Source organism: Jaculus jaculus, chromosome 10, assembly GCF_020740685.1.
Source record: "Jaculus jaculus isolate mJacJac1 chromosome 10, mJacJac1.mat.Y.cur, whole genome shotgun sequence".
Classification (NCBI taxonomy): domain Eukaryota; kingdom Metazoa; phylum Chordata; class Mammalia; order Rodentia; family Dipodidae; genus Jaculus; species Jaculus jaculus.
The window spans coordinates 116,716,584-116,733,899 of record NC_059111.1 but is presented as its reverse complement, the minus strand read 5'-3'; the positions used below and the strand labels follow the sequence as shown (position 1 = coordinate 116,733,899).

At 51.0% G+C, this 17,316-nt stretch overlaps 1 protein-coding gene across 1 annotated transcript in view; it reads right to left on the bottom strand.

The window, feature by feature from the left end:
* Gbx1 (gastrulation brain homeobox 1) overlaps window positions 1–3,141 on the bottom strand; it is a 31,368-nt gene extending 28,227 nt beyond the window's left edge. The window contains exons 1-2 of the mRNA XM_004669554.2: window positions 2,672–3,141; window positions 1,881–2,590 (exon numbers count right to left, since the gene is read on the bottom strand). Coding sequence (XP_004669611.2) covers window positions 1,881–2,590; window positions 2,672–3,141 — 1,180 coding nt within the window. The remainder of the gene's footprint in view (window positions 1–1,880; window positions 2,591–2,671) is intronic.
* Window positions 3,142–17,316: the final 14,175 nt, after the last annotated feature.

The window sequence follows — 17,316 nt, the reverse complement described above, 5'->3', positions numbered from 1 at the left end:
GCATTGAAAACCCTGTCAAGAAAATTATTCCTAGCATTGAAACTTTCCCGTTTCCCAGTATTGTTATTTAGCTCTCTCTCCCCATTCTCCCAGGACAGAACTCTTCGGCACACATGCACACATACACTTTTTTTTAGTGAAGTTATTCACTTTCCACTTAGCCGGGTCCCCAAGCCCCTCTTCCCACCGTCAGCCCTCTTCCTCCTCTCCAGATCTTTCCAGGACGCAACTCACTCCACATTCTTTCCTGCTGTCCCTCTGTCCTCAGTATTCTCTCCCATCCTTCCCTCTGTGTATCCCTCCTTTTCAACATATGGTTTGATAGCCAATAATTGATTTGCTCCCCAAAGATCCCCATTATACATATGGGTAAAAATAAGAACAGAGGTGCCTTGACAGTGGAGACAAGTCAACCGTGATTTGGGCACAGCCCGCTTGGTTCTGCTGCCCCTGCAGATTCCTTCCTGCCTCTCGCTCCGGCTCAAGACATTCCTAGGTGTGTCTGTCTCTGCTTACAGGTCCTGTGTCTTCCACAGCATCTCTTAGATGGCCTGCCCTGCTCTTTTCTGTCTAAAAATCATACTACTCTGAAATTAAAAAAAAAAAATCCAAGCCCTCCTTTGCATGCTCCTCTGTGTGCTCCTAACTCGCCCCCCCCCCCCCCACACCACCTTGTCCCCTTATCCTGCAGACATTTTCCTCCCATCCTCGGGTCCTCCTAAGGAGATACTGTTCTCACATCCAGTCACGGGGTCCTCCTGGGCCAACCAGATAAAAAAAAAAAAAATCAACAGCGGCTGAATTCCGGAAGCCAAAATGTCCAGGGCTAACAGGGAGAGGCTAAGGAAGTCAGTCTCCTCTGGAAGTCCTGGGCGTCTGGAAGAGTGATCAGCCCTTTGGACAATTTCAAGGAAAGCCAAAACCTGTCTCTGGGAATCGTCTTTCCTTTTTTGCCTCTGCCCTGGTTACCGCCCCCCGCCCCCACTCCACCCCAGACCACTGTCCCTGCTGAGCCAGGCGCCTCGAACAGTCCAGCGGAGGTGAACGCAGCCTGGCGCCGAGGAAGTTTAAGTTCGCTGCACTTGTACTTGGATGCACTGGCAAACGACATAAGCTTTGGCTCTTGGAACATCTGGATCTGCTTTGATAGGGGACAGTTTTCTGCTTTGGGGATTAAGCACCAGCCGGGCTCCAAGAAGTTGGATTCCGATCACGGTGCCTCTAAGGAGAACACATCCCTGGGGGCTCTCCAGAGAGCGCTTAGCTGAATCTCAGTGATCCTCAACCTTGGGGTCTTCAGGCCACTCCCGGCTCAGCTAGCCTTCAGGCTCTCCCCCCCCCCCCCGCCAGTCGTTTCTGGATCCCCCTGCAGCCTTGTTCTTTTAAACCCGCCAATTCGGGAGTGACCTCTACTAAGGTGAAGCCTTGGGCATATGAGAGCCTCCCTGTGCCCCGCATCTGCAGAGCCCAGGCCCGCCCCGTGCCCGCGGAAGGTCAGTGCCCACTGCGCGGCCCTGGCTGAACTGACGCTGTCCCGGCACGGTCCCCCCAGGGATGCTGCGGGCGCCCGGGAGGACTCCCGCTCCGAGAGCACAGAAATGAAGTGGTTCTGCCAAGGAGTCGGGGAGGGAATTGTGGACAGGCTCGCTAGGAGGAGAGGCACGAATTGGGGAGACGATGAGGCTTTGGAGGGTGTCCATAGAGCAGGGTGGGTTCTGGGGACCCGGGGACCTGGTGTTGGAGACCTAACTGGAGTGGGTTCCGCAGCGTGTGCTGGGGTCCGGCCGTCCAGGGCTCCACATCGGTGGGTCCCGGGATTCCCGGCAGCCTCGGGGTGTGGGGTGAGGTGTGTGTGGGGGTGCGGCCTCCCCGACACTTACCCGGCAGACTTGGGAAAGTGTCTGAGAAGTGCGGAGGAGGCGGCGGAGCGGGCTCGGTCACTTTGTCCCGCGCAGGCAGCAGCTCCTCGGCTTCCAGGCCGGCCTCGGGACGACGGCCCCCGGGTTCGGGGTGGCTCCTGGAGGCGGCGGCGAGCTCCGGGCCTCCGTAGAAAGCGTCGGGCGGCTCGGCGAAGCTGGGCAGCGCGGTGGTCAGCGCCACCATGGAGGGCACCGCCTGGCCCAGCCCTGCGCAGAAGGTGTTGGTGAGGCGGCCGGCGAAGGAGGCGAGCGGGGCGAGAGGCGGGAGGCCGGCGGGCAGCGGCGCCGGGGCAAGCGCCTGCGGCAGCACGAGCGGCCGGTACGGCATGAACATCGGGTAGCCGGTGTAGAGCAGGTGGCCGGAGCGCGGCGGCGGCGGCCCGATCAGCGAGTCGATGGAGAAGGCTGTGCCTGGTCCCCCGCCGCCCCCGCCGCCGCCGCCTCCTCCGCCGGCCCCAGGGCCGCCGCCGCCGCCCGCGGCTCGGTGCATGGCGCGGGGAGCTGCGGCCGTCCCGGGGCGCTGCGCTCCGTGCGCCCCGCGCCCACCCGCCGGGCTCCGGGCTCCAGCAGGCGGGCCGAGGTGGCGGCGGGGCGCGGGCTCCGCGCAGTGTGGCTCCGGCGCCGCGCTCCCTTGCTCATAAGCAGGGAGGGGGCGGGCCGGGGGTGTCGCCCTCCGGACTCATCCATCTTCCTCAAATTACGCTTCACTTCCTCCCTCCGCCCGCCGCCGCCACCGCGCCCGGCTCCCGCGCCTTGCGCACGGCCCCGTCCGTTCCCAGCGGCCCCGGCCCGGCCGGCCCCGGGACACCGCTCCCGCCCCCCCGCGGTCCAACCAACTATTATTAATGGAGATTGATGAGGTCGGACGCGCAGCTTTGTGAAAGTTTGCGGCGGGCAAGGAGGAGGAGCAGAGAGGAGGAGGAGGCGGTGGCAGCTGCTGGGTCTGTCCCCCTCCCGGCCGGCACCCACCTGTCCCCCCACCCCCACTAGCACACACTGCGGCCCGGGCTCGGCCCGGCTCGGCTCGGAGGATCCGGAGGGATGGGACCGTGCACGCGGGACGGGCGCAGTGGATTGGGTGACACCCGGGCGACGCTCGCCCCCGCCCGACGTAGGACCCCGGGGTCCCTGGTGTGCCTCCCAGCCTTGGAGCGCGAAGGGTGGCGGCCCGGGGGAACCCGGCCGGGCGGGACGGCAGAGGGCGCGCACAGCTCGGGGACATTCACCAGGGCCCCCCTTCGCCCTCGGGTCGTGTCTTCCCCACTTTTGCATCTCTCTGCTCTTGGCACTGGCTCTGGCCCTTTCTTTCTCCTTCCCTCCTCCGCAGCCAACTTTATTCCAGCCTCGGTGGGAAGTTCCTGGAGTCCCCACACGGTGCCAAGAACTCACCCGGCCTTCACTTTCCTCCCTGCACCTTCCTCCCATCCTTTTCCAAGCGGTTCCTTCCTCCCACACTCTTCCCTTACCCACATCCCTCATGTTCCTATCCCTCTCTTCTTTGATTAGCTTTCTCATCTCGTTGTTGTTGTTTTTTAATCGCCGGCTATCTTACTCTATTTTCTCATTCCTTTATCTGTACCTCTCTTGTCTGTCTGTCTATCTCTGCCTCCCTCCCGCGCTCGCTCCCTCTCTTCTGCCATTAATTTTCCTGATTGGCTCCCTGGCTTCGGAGCCGCTGATGAGCCCTATTCATTCCCAGGCCTGACACTCTCGACCTGCCCCGGCTGATTGCTGGGGGCTGGCCCCCGAGCGCTGATGAGCCCCCAGGGTCAGCAGTGCTAACTATCTGCTAATTGCACATGACTCTGCTCACCTCCCCCATCCTCAGACGCAGAAAAGGCGGTGCCTTTACTGTCCCCCCCCCCCCAACACACCACCCCTTCTCTGATTTCCAGCAACAGAGTTGTCATTCAAGAGGCAAAAGTCACTTGGGCTTTGATGGGCACCTCAGGTCAGTGGGAAAGAAAGAGACTCAAGACCAACAAGTGAACCCAGCCGAGACCTAAGCTTGGCAAGCTGAGATGCATGTGCTGTGGTCCCCAGGAGAGCGTTGTCGAGTGGATCAGGGGGAACTTACCTCGTTCAAAAGAACTAGTTCGAATGAACCAGTTAAAGTGAACCAGCAAAGCGGAGCACGAAGAAGAGGCACTTTAGGAAAGGCACGTGATTTTTTTTTTTTTAGTTTTTATTTTTATGTATGTATGTATTTATTATTGGCCCAGGTAAGTAGGGAAACCGACAAAGAGCCCGACTTGTCACACAAGGACAGAGCAGGGCAGGGGAACTGCCTGGTCTCCGTGCATGCGTTCCAACCAGGAGTGCTGTGCTGGCCTTGTGAACAGAACCAGTGCCAGGTCGGTGTCTTCAAACAAGGAGCACCCTGAGGGACACTGCCACCAGGGGAGCGCTGAGGAACAGGGTGGAACTCAACAAGGTTTCGCACCAAGCGTGGTGCTCGCCTGTAATCCCAGCATTTAGGAGATGGAAGCAGGAGCGTTAGGAGTTCAAAGTCATCCTTGCTACATAGTGAACTTGAGCCAGCCGGGGCTATGTAACACCCTGTCTTTGGATACATGGGAGTCAGGGAGAGCTGTAGAGATGGCTCAGTGGTTACAGGCGCTTGCTTGCAAAGCTTGAAGGCTCTGGTTTAATACCTCAGCACCCACCCATGTAAAGCCAGATGCACCAAGTGGTGCATGTGTCTGGAGTTCCATTGCACTGGTAAGAGGCCCTTGTGTCCATATTCTCTCTGCCTCTCTCTGCTCCCCACCCCTCTCTTTATCCTTGCAAATCAATGCTTCCTTTTTTCCTTTTTCTTTGCTTTCTTTCTTTCTTTCTTTCTTTTTTTTTTTTTGTTTTTGTTTTTTGTTTTTGAGGTAGGGTCTCACTCTAGCCCAGGCTGACCTGGAATTCACTATGGAGTCTCAGAGTGGCCTTGAACTCATGGCGATCCTCCTACCTCTGCTTCCCAGTGCTGGGATTAAAGGTGTGCACCACCATGTCTGACTTTTCTTTAAAAACAGGGACATTTTGTTTGGTTATACCTTGACTAACAACAATTCATCAAAGAAGTGAATGGAAAACTCTCATTTCCATGCAGCATTCTTTCCCCTGGACTCCACATTAACCCAGTGAAAACTCGAGACAATGCTGGTGAGAAGATGTCGCCATGGAGAAAGAAGAGGTGCCTTAGTTTAAGGCTGGAACCCCTCCACTGGCAAGCAAAGTGCTAGGATACCTTCTTGTCTGAGGATTGGCTTCCAAACAACCCTTTGTTAAATTAACCAAGCCAGACCAGGCGTGGTGGCACATGCCTTTAATCCCAGCACTCAGGAGGTAGAGGTAAGAGGATCGCTGTGAGTTCGAGGTCACCCTGAGATTACATAGTAAATTCCAGGTCAGCCTGAGCTAGAGTGAAACCCTACCTCGAAAAACCAACAACAACAACAAAATTAACCAAGCTAGTTGCTGTGCTGATACGGAAGCCCAGATTTCAAGAGTGTATTGTACTCAAGAAGGGAGAGGTCAAGTACTTGGTTTGATGGCTGTACAAGGTGGATACATAATAGAGGCTTATTGACTTGATGAATTATGGAGGGAACTTTGGGCTACAATTACTGCAATTAAAGCTGTATGAGCAGTTTCCACACCAATCAAATAATGCATGAAGAAGAGGCAGTTTTAAGAGTAATCACATTCTTTTTTTTTCATACTAGAATAAGATTCCAAAAGCTCAAAAGGACATGTAGGGAAACATTGCTCTCTTACAGTCCTGCCAGCAAAGTGCTTCTAGAACAAGCCTGTCATCCTCCGGTCGTGTGGCAGACCATGCACTGTCAAGGGCTCTCTGGTCCTGAGAATGTAGGTATGTCGCCTGCCTCAGAACTATGCTCTGAGGAGTGGACTGTCCACTCATGCTGGCAAAGATCCAGATTTATAGCTTGGTGCCAACAAATCCCAGAGGGCTCCCAACTCTGAACTGATAAGTGAGACGTCAGGGGTTTTATTTCATTCTTTTTTTTTTTTTTTTCAAGGTAGGGTTTCACTCTTGTCCAGGCTGACCTGGAATTCACTATGTAGTCTCAGGGTGGCCTCATACTCTCAGTGATCCTCCTACCTCTGTCTCCGAGTGCTGGGATCAAAGGCGTGCACCACTACGCCCAGCTGGCTTTATTTATTTTAATCTTTTTATTTATTATTTGGAGAGAGGGAGAGAGAGAACACACCAAGACCTCTTGCTACCACAAAAGAACTCCAGATGCACTGTGGCTTTATGTGGGTACCAGGGAATCAAACTCCAAGCTGGCAGGCTTTGCACAAGCAAACACTTTTAATCACTGTGCCATCTCCCCAGCCCACCTCCGGGACTCTGCATTGACCTGGGATGTTTGTTAGATACTGTACTTTATAACACATTTATATCTTCAATTGTTCCCTTGCCATGCTAGGGCCATGAAGTGTGGCTTCCACCATCTCTGACATTTGGTAGCTAATAACATGTGTTCAGTGGCAACTGACACAGCCCAAGTCCTTTCCTTGTCCTTTCATCGGGGTGGGGGAAAGGGACCTTAGAACATGTGGTGAGTGGACACAAGCATTGCTGGGCACACAAGGACCTGAAATCAAGTCATGGCCCTCACTGGGTCAGTTGACCTTGGCACCTCATTGACTTAAATTCTCCCATGAGAGGGGATTATTATCTACTCTGCATAGCCAAAAAGCAAGGATTGGGCTGGAGAGATGGCTTGGCAGTTAAGGTGCTCGCCTGTGAAGCCTAAGAACCCAGGTTTGATTCTCCAGGTCCCACATAAGCCAGATGCACATGGTGGTGCATGCATCTGGAGTTCATTTGCAGTGGCTGGAGGCCCTAGCATGCCCATTCTCTCCATACCCCACTTCTCTCTCTCCCTCCCACCCCTCTCTGTCTCTAATAAATAAATAAAAATAAATAAATCTTTAGGTCTGGAGAGATGGCTTACTAGTTAAGGCACTTGCCTGCAAAGGCAAAGGACCCAGGTTTAATTCCCCAGGACCCACATAAGGCAGATGCAGAAGGTGGCAAATGCATCTGGAGTTCGTTTGCAGTGGCTGGATGCCCTGGTGTGTTCATTCTTTCTCTCTCTCTGTCCCTCATTCTCTCTCTCAAATAAATATATAAAAAATAAATTTTAAAACTTTTTTTAAAAAAAGGATTGAGGCTAAGGAAATGGCTCAGTGGTTAAAGTTGCTTGCTCTGCAAGCCTGCCCACTGGAGTCCAATTCTCCAGCACCCATGTAAACCCACATGCAAGGTGGCATTGGGTCTGTAATCGCAACAGGTTTAGGGAAACAGGAGGCGGAGCCAGGAAGACCCTGAGGGCTAGAGTGGCCTTCCCAGTGGCAAAACAAATAAAAACTGTTTCAAACAAGGTGGAAGGATACAGCCAGCATCCAGTGACTGTTCCCTTACCTCTACTTACATGCAGTGGCACACACACACATACATACAAACTATATATATATATATATATATATGTATATGTATATGTATATGTATATGTATATATACAGTTTGAGGACTGGAGGGATGGCTTAGCAGTTAAGGCACATGCCTGCAAAGCCTAAGGACCCAGGCTTGGATTCTCCAGGTCCCACATAAGCCAGATGCACATGGTGGGGCATGCGTCTGGAATTCATTTGCAGTGGCTAGAGGCCCTGGTGCACCCATTCTCTCTCTCTCTCCCCCACTGTCTTAAATAAATAAAAAAATACATACATAGGCTGGAGGCCATGGCATGCTCATTCTCTCTATCTGCCTCTTTCTCTCTCTGTCTGTCACTCTCAAATAAACAAACAAATAATATATATATATATACATATATATATATTAAAGTTTTTAAAAATACATACATAAATTTTTTTTAAAAGAGTTTAAAAGAGCAAAGATAGCCGGGTGTGGTGGCACATGCCTTTAATCCCAGAACTTGGGAGGCAGAGGTAGGAGGATCACCATAAATTCGAGGCCACCCTGAGACTACATAGTGAAGTCCAGGTCAGCCTGGGGCTAGACTGAGACCCTACCTTGAAAAGCCAATAATAATAATAATAACAATAATAAAATAAGGGCTGGAGAGATGGCTTAGCGGTTAAGCACTTGCCTGTGAAGCCCAAGGACACTGGTTCGAGGCTCCATTCCCCAGGACCCATGTTAGCCAGATGCACAAGGAGGCACACGCATCTGGAGTTTGTTTGCAGTGGCTGGAAGCCCTGGCCTGCCCATTCTTTCTCTCTCTCTCTCTCTCTCTCTCTCCATCTTTCTCTCTGTGTCTGTTGCTCTCAAATAACTAAATAAATAAATACAAAAAAAATAAAACAGCAAAGATCATGTGACTATGAGGAGATGCCTTCCAAAATGAGTTCTTTCTGCACAGTACAAAGAATGTGCTGGTTCAAGACAACAAGGGTTCCCCTTCTCCCAAATCAGGAGTACTTCAAAAACTGCTTCTAGCCATGCATGGTGGCACATGCCTTTAATCCCAGTAGTGGGGAGGCAAAGCTAGGAGAATTGTCATGAGTTCGAGGCCACCCTGAGAGTACATAGTGAATTCCAGGTCAGCCTGGGCTAGAGAGATACCTTACTTCAGAAAAACAAAAACAAACCAAAAAACCCTGCTTCTTAGCTAGGCATGATGGTGCACACCCTTAGTCCCAGTACTTGGGAGGCAGAGGTAGGGTTGCTGTGAGTTTGAGACCAGCCTGGGATTACTGAGGGAATTCCAGGTCAGCCTAGGTGAATGTGAGACCCTACCTCGAAAAACAAACCAACAAAGAACCAGCCAAACAAACCAACAAAGAACCGGCCAAACGAACCCCTGCTGCTTGGGGTTGGGGAGGTAGCTCAACAGTTAAAGTGGCTCTCTTGCAAAGCCTGCTTGCCCTTGCTAGCCCAGGTTCAATTCCCAGCCATCCATATAAAGCCAAACAGGAGATCCTGGTGGGCACGTGTGTGTGCGTGCGCGCAACTGCTTCTTGGGGCTGGAGAGATAGTTTAATGGTTAAGGTGCCTACCTGTGATGCCCAAGAATCCAGGTTAGATTTCCCAGTACCCGTGTAAGCCAGCTGCACAAAGTGGCACATGAGTCTAGAATTTGTTTGCAGTGGCTAGAAGCACTGGTGCACCCATTCTCTCTTTCTCCCTCTTTTAAAATATATCTTGTTTTATTGGTTTGCTTATTAGAGAGAGAGAGAGACAGAGAGAGAGAGAGAGAGAATGGACACTCCAGGGCCTCTAGCCACTGCAGATGAACTCCAGACGCATGCACCACCTTGTACAGCTGGTTTACATGGGTCCTGGGGAATTGAACCTGGATTCATAGGCATCACAGGCAAGCACCTTAACTGCTAAACCATCTCTCCAGCCCTGCCTCTTTCTTTCTTTAATAAATTAAAAAATTAAATATATGTTTAAAAAACTGCTGCTTAGCCAGGCATAGTGGTGCATGCCTTTAGTCCCAGCACTCGGGAGGCAGAGGTAGGAGGATCACCATGAGTTCGAGACCACCCTGAGACTACATAGTGAATTCAGGTCAGCCTGGGCTAGAGTGAGACCCTATCTTGAAAAACAAACAAAAAACAAGCAAACAAATAAAAAAGCCTGCTTCTTAAACAGGGCATAGTGCCTTGTGCTTTTTTTAAAAAATTGTTTATTTTTATTTATTTATTTGACAGTGACAGAGAGAGAAAGAGGCAGAGAGAGAGAGAGAGAGAGAGAGAGAGAGGGAGAGAATAGGCATAGCAGGGCTTCCAGCCACTGCAAACGAACTCCAGACACGTGTGCCCCCTTGTGTATCTGGCTAATGTGGGTCCTGGGGAACCAAGCCTCGAACCGGGGTCCTTAGGCTTCACAGGCAAGCGCTTAACCGCTAAGCCATCTCTCCAGCCCGCCTTGTGCTTTTAATATTGCTCTCAGGAACCTGGGATAGGAGGATCACCAGGAATTTGAGTCCAGCATGGGCTACAGAGTGAGTTCCAGGTCAGCCTGAGCTAGAGTGAAACTCTGCCTTAAAAAAAAAAAGCCAGGTGTGGTGGCGCACGCCTTTATTACCAGCACTCAAAAGGCAGAGGTAGGAGGATAGCCATGAGTCCGAGGCCACTCTGAGACTACATAGTGAATTCCAGGTCAGCCGGAGCTAGAGTGAGATCCTACCTCAAAAAAAAAAAAAAAAAAAAAAAAAAAAAACCACCCAAAAAACAGCCCGGTGTGGTGGTGCACGCCTTTAATCCCAGCACTTGGTAGGCAGAGGTAAAATTGCCATGAGTTCAGGGCCACCCTGAGACTACATAGTGAATTCCAGGTCAGCCTGGGCCAGAGTGAGACCCTACCTCAAAAATACAATACAATACAATACACTGGCTGTGGTGGTGCACGTCTTTAATTCCAGCACTTGGGAGGCAGAGGTAGGAGGATTGCAGTGAGTTCAAGGCCACCCTGAGACCACATAGTGAAAAGGTCAGCCTGGGCTTGAGTGAGACACTACCTGGGGTGGGGGGGAGAGGGGATTAAACCCTGCTTCTTACTCTACTGTCAGTACCATGGACAGGTATGCTGCTCTCAAATCTTTCAGACCTGAAGAGCTGTTTCCCTTCTTGACCAGCAGAATAAATGGCCGCTTACCTGTAGAATCCCTGACCAGGCCGATTATAGGCAAAGACCTCGTCTTGCTTTCTAAAGTGGAGTTCTGAAAATGCAGTTTTAATTGTCCACTTGGCCGACTCCACTGGTGTGGAAAAATTACTCCACAGAGGAATTTTATTATTCTTTTTGTTTGTTTGTTTCTCTCTCCTCTTTTCTTTTTATATTTACTTATGAGAGAGAGAGAGAGAGAGAGGGAGAGGGAGAGAGAATGGGCATGCCAGGGCCTCTAGCTACTGCAAATGAACTCCAGATACATGTGCTACCTTGTGCACCATGGCCTTTCATGGGTACTGGGGGATCAAATTCTGGTCCTTAAGGTTTTTCAGGCAAGCACCTTACTGCTGGGGCATTTCTCCAGCCCTCTCTCTTTTTCTTCTTTTTGAGGTAGGGTCTTGCTCTAGCCCAGGATGACCTGGAATTCACTATGTAGTCCCAGTCTGGCTTCAAACTCACAGTGATCCTTGTACTTTTGCCTCCTTGGATTAAAGGCATTGTGCCACCATGCCCAGATCTTTCTTTTTTTCTCTCAATAAATATTTAGGGATGTAGTGATGGCTTAGTGGATAAGGCACTTGCCTGTGAAGCCTAAGGACCCATGTTTGACTCTCCAGGTCCTATGTAAACCAGATGCACAGTGATGCATGCACACAAGATTGCACACACACACAAGGGGGTGCACATGACTGGAGTCTGATTGCAATGGCTGGAGGCCCTGGCATGCCAATTCTCTCTCTCACTCTTTCTCTCTCTTGCATAAAAAAGTCCAGTCTGCGCCAAGGGTGGTGGTGCACACCTTTAATCACAGCACTTGGGAGGCAAGGTAGGAGGATTGCTGTGAGTTCAAGGCCACTCTGAGATTACATAGTGAATTCCAGATTATCCTGGGCTAGAGCAAGACTGTACCTCAAAGAAAACCCCCAAAATAACAATAATAAAATAACAAAAATAAAATAATAAAATAATAAAAAAGGCCAGTCTGTTGGGCTTGCCTCAAAAAATTTTATTTATTGCTTTCTTCTGTGTGTGTGTGTGTGTGAGAGAGAGAGAGAGAGCATGTGTGTGTACATGTGTGCATGCGTGCATTCCACAGTGTGCACGGGGAGGTCAGAGAACAATTTTCATGTTGGTCCTGGCTTTCCACCTGGCTTGAGTCAGGGTCTCTCATTACTCAGCACTCCTCTCACAAGCTTCCTGGAAATTCCCCTCTTTCCGCCTCTCTTCTTGCTGTAGGTGCCCTTGGATTACAGAAACCTGCCACAGCTTCTAGCTATTGATCTGGGGGTCTGGGGTTGAACTCAGGTACTTAGGCTTGAGCATTTTATGTACTGAACCACTGCTACAGCCCTCTTTCTTTCTTTCCATATATATACACACACATACACACACACACACACATATATGTATATATATGTATATGTATGTATATATATATACACATATGTATGTATATATAATTTATTATTTGTTTTTTATGAGAGAGAGGGGGGAGAGAGAGAAAGAATGGGCACGCTAGGGCCTCCAGCCACTGCAAACCAACTCCAGATGAATGTGCCCCTTGTGCATCTGGCCTATGTGGGTACTGGAGAGTTCAACTGGGATCCTTTGGCTTTGCAGGCAAATGCCTTAACGGCCAAGCCATCTCTCCATCCTTCTTTCTTTCTTTTTAAGACAGTAAGTCTACTGTCCACGCTCCTAGGCATCCGCATGTTGCTATATAGCTCTGACTGGCCTGGAATTCACTATGTAGACCAGGATGGCCTTGAACTTGTAATAATCTTCCTGAGTGCTGGGGGTTACAGTTTTGCACTACCTTTCCAGGACTGGAAGTTTTATTTTATTTTTGTGATTTTTTTTAAATTGACAACTTCCATAATTGTAGACAATAAACCATGATAATTCCCTCTCCCAGGAGTTTTATTTTTGATCCATCCTCTCTGCTTGAGCCTATGTTGGGTCGCATCATCTGGCCTCTTCCTCATGTACTCGCAAAGGCAGGGACCCTTGATGCTAAGAATGAACAACGTGTTCTAAAGTCAAAGGCCGAAGGTTTCTTCCTACCTCTGCCTCCCACTTTGGCCTGCGTCGTCCCACGGTGGGCAGCGTCGGGAATCTGTCCGCGGGTACCCTCTCGTGGCAGCCTGGCGCCACTGCAGCCCACGAGAGGGAGGCGCGGAGGGCCGCAGCGCCCCCTGGCGTTAGGTGGACGCGCGGAGAGCAAAGGAATCTGGCCCGCAAAGATGTGCTGAGTGAACCTGTTGGGCCCAGGGGGCGGTTCGCCGGCACAGCCCGTGTCTTGGGAGTACAGTGTGCACGGGTATGGGCATGTGCACGTCTGTTGTGCCTTAGGTCCTCGAACCGCGTATATCTGTTGCGTCAAACGTGCGCGGCATACGTGAACCCGTGGGTTCGCTCGCGGGGAGCTTGGTGGTGGGGAGGTCTGCGCCTTCAGCGCAGGGCGGAGTCCTCACGGAGGCGTGAAATTGCTTTGGAGCAAACACATTACGGAAAGCAATTACCGGGGATAGGTTCTGGGCCCCCGGGACCCATCAGCCAGGAGGCTTGGGGAGGAAGCTCTCTGGTTTGCAAGTGTCTCTGTACGTCTAACCCCAGAAAGGACCTTCCAACGTCGTATCGCTAAGGTGCAAAGGTGGGGAGTCAGGTGCCGTCCTTCATATAGACCCCTGCGCGCCTGCCACCTTTTTTTCCTTCCTGGCATCTTAAAAATCTACGCCTCTCCCCACACTAGATATGACAAAAGTTTCTCCTCTCCTCGTTCTAGAAGGGCCACACCCTCTGTGAGGTCTTCTCCATCCCTACCCTACTCTTTACGGCCCACACCTTTCTCCGCTCTCTGCCCTGGCTCCCATGGTTATGTGGCCTTCACTTCATTGTTCCTTCCATTCTAACCGGTTTACAAACACATTTTTTTAAAAGTAGATTCAAAATCACCAAGGGCAGACCCATGTGTCATTTACAGTCAGAAACCTGGTACCTAAGAGCTGGGATTCAGGAAGCACAAATGGACAGAGTGGACAAGCTGACATAGAACCTCGGCCAAAATTCACAAACAGGACTCTCAAGAAAGCCTCCCCATGAGAAACAAGATCCTCTTTCAACAAGGCTTCAAATTCAAACTCTGAATTCACTGGTCCACCCAGGCTTTCCAACACAGCCTTTTTGTTGTTGTTTGTTTTTGTTTTTTCAAGGTAAGGCCTCACTCTAGCTCAGACTGGCCTGGAATTCACTCTGTAGTCTCAGGGTGGCCTTGAACTTACGGCGATCCTCCTACCTCTGCCTTCCGAGCCCTGGTAAAGGCGTGTGCCCCCACACCCCCAACACAGTCTCTTTGAGGTGTCTGACAAACAGCTTCAGCTAGATCTAACATAGACCCTTCGGTTACTTTTCCTTCCTGTCTCCTCCACCTTAGTAACTTTAGCATCACCACCATTCCATTAGTTCAAACCAGCAAAAGCTATGAGGCATTCTGGGAGAGGCCCACACAACTGCCACAGCCTCCAGCTGGCCTTCCCATTCTTTCTCTGACTTTTCCTCCCCAAACCCTTCAGCAGCCAGAGAGCCCTTTCAAAACCTGCCTCGGATCATGTCATTTCCCTGCTGGTCCCCCAGTCTAACCATACACTGGTCCCTCCTCGTCATCTCTGGTTAAATGCCACCTCCATACAGAACAGGTTACCCTGTCACCCAATCCCAAATAGCACCCCATGCTTGCCTCTTGCCACGTGCTCGTGTTTATTTGGTAGTTATCACGCCGTGACACAGCAAACTAGTGTGGATGGCAAGCCAGGCCTGCTGTCCCCTGCCCCTGGAACATGGGGTCATCACCCAGTGTGGCACGAGCAAACATTTTTCTGGGACTTTCTCCAGTAGCCCCACAGAGAAATGAGGCAGGGCCTCCCAGAGAGGCCAGATCAGCCTTCAGGGCAAGAGGACCTTCTGCAGCTGGTGGAAGCCCAGGGAAGCCGCCTGATGACCTTCACCTCCCAGCCTGTGGGGTGGGGAGGGCAGGGATGGCCAGGTGTTTCCACAGCCCAGGGAAGGGATACACTGGAGGCTCCCGCGTGGCTTCTGGTCTCGGCCTGCCCCTAGGGTCCCAAGGCCCCGCTCTAGCACTCTGGGTCCTGCCCATCTCTCCAGGCCCCACCCACAAGTCTCAGTCCTGGCTGTGGGGTGGAAAATTGTCCTGGGAATGTAATCCAGTGACCCGTGACGTCACAAACAATGGTGTATTTGATTGGTTGCTGTAAGTCCACCCCTGGGTCTTGGGGTTGCCATCTGGGCTGCTGGCCCCTAGGGCCTAGGGCCTCAAATCTCTTTTGGGTCATCCCAGTGGTCATCACCATCTGAAAAGAGAAGCTTCTCTAACCAGAAGTGAGAGTAGCATTAATATATGAATATAAACATTAAGTAGTGCTTTCGGGGCATTTTGGTGAGGATAATATATACATTTATCCAGACAAGAGCAGACTTCATACCTGTAAGGCTCATGACCTTCCCTGCCATAGGCTTTTGGTTAGGTTTTCAGTACCAGGCATGTATTCTCTCCCATAGGAGGAGTGTCCAGCACTGAAACATCTCACACCCTCCATGGCTCAGGGTCCATTGTGGAAGAGGTGGCGAAAAGAATGTAAGAGCCAAAGGAAGGGCACCGCTCCTCACATACAACTGTCTGGACAGAAATTGGCCTTGATATGCATGACCTCGCAGTGCTTAGCAATACCTACACAAGACCCTCATAATAGGAGAAAAAGATGATGACATCAAATTAAAAGAGAGACTAATGGAGAGAGGGAGGAGATATGATGGAGAGCAGAATTATGAAGGGGAAAGTGGGGGAGGGGAGGGAAATACCATGATTTCTTGTCTGTCAATAAAATATATATATAGGGCTGGGGAAATGGCTTAGCAGTTAGGACCCACGTAAGCCAGATGCTCTGAAGGACTCAGGAACCAGATGGACACCATGACAGGCTTCAGAGACTTCAGTAGGCCTAAGTTTCTGTTTCCCGCAAGGTCTAAGTTTTTATTTTCTGGTAAGGGTGGGTTTAACAGTTACTGGAAATTGTTTACACCATACATTCCTATAGTCATAGATAAGTTCAATTCCCCTAGCCCCAGCCCACCAACTTTTAGCCTGCCAACTTTGCCTGCCAATATCCTAAGTCAATCAGAAGAGTACAAGTACAGTTACTGTTCAAATCATGTACCCATCCCCTTCTTCTATGTTCAAATCCCTATAAAAACCCTACCCTCCTGCTACTTGGGGCTCTTGTACGGATCCACCGCGTTGGTGAAGTTAAGAGACCAAGCTTAAGCCCGAAATAAAGCTCCTTGCCCTTGCACACGTGTTTGGCTCTCCTTGGTGGTCACTGGGGGTGCCGAGAAATGGGCATAACAGCGCAAGAGGGTGTATGTGTCTGGAGTTCGTTTGCAATGGCTAGAGGTCCTGATGCACCCATTCTTTCTCTCTCTCTCCCTTTTTAAAATACATTTATTTTAAAAACAAAACAGGGTCTCACCATCCTGCTGTTGTAGCTGCAGGGACTCTAGCTCTGTCTCTCGCCTTACACACCAAACGAGCTAGAGAGAAGAGATCCGTGGTCCATGATAAGTTTATGGCTAGAATAAGTTCAGACTAGAACCTGGGTCCTGTAACAGCTCGGTGCTCTTGTCACCACAAAGCCAGGTTAAAGGGGTGGGGGTGGGGGGCAGATTTACACTGGATGGTGGTCCCCAGCCTCCTGGGTCAGGCAAGTCAGAACCGGATGTTTTCCTAAACCTGGCCCTTTTGTGCTCACCTGACCAAGGCATTGAACCTCTTCCCACAGGGTCTCCCACTTCCTGTCAGCAGGAGATCTTTTTTTTTTTTGGCTGGCTTGTTTGTTTGTTTTGGTTTTTTGAGGTAGGGTCTCACTCTAGCTCAGGCTGACCTGGAATTCACTATGTAGTCTCAGGGTGGCCTCGAACTCACGGCGATCCTCCTACCTCTGCCTCCCGAGTGTTGGGTTAATTAAAGACATGCTGAGGGTGGGGCTTCTTTAGGGTCCAGCTCCCCTCCCATCTCTGCTCAGCCCCCCTGTGCACAGAGGCCCTGCTTACCCTTCGCTTGCCCCGCCTTGTCTTGCAAGCAGTCACCTGGTGACCATTCACCACTTCAGGTTGGCCTGAGGCCTGGTGACTGGCACACAGGAAAGACCTGGAGATCCTGCAAGCGTCTGTGGGGATCCCCACGGGATCTTGGCCCAAGGAAGGTTTGCAGTGCAGGAAACCACACAGACTGGACACAGGGCTTTTTGTTTGTTTGTTTGATTTTGGTTTTCAAGGTAGGGTCTCACTCTAGGCTCACTTCCAGGCTCAGGATGGCCTTGAACTCACCACAATCCTCCTGCCTCTGCCTCCCGAGTGCTGGGATTAAAGGTTTTGAGACAGTTTTACGTCCTCCTGGTTCCACCTCCCCATTGCTGAGATTACAGGCATCTGCCACATGTGTGGTTTATGGGGATCAAACCCAGGGCTGCTTGTGTGCTATGCAAGCACTCTACCAATGTAGCTACACCCTAGCCCCCAGCCCCAGCCCGCAGCCCCTTCTCTCTCTCTCTCTTTGAGATAGTGTCTCACCATTTAGTCCAGGTTCGCCTCAAATGCTCCATCCTTCTGCTTTTTTGACCCCGATGCTGAGATTATAGGTGTACCACTGAGCTCTCA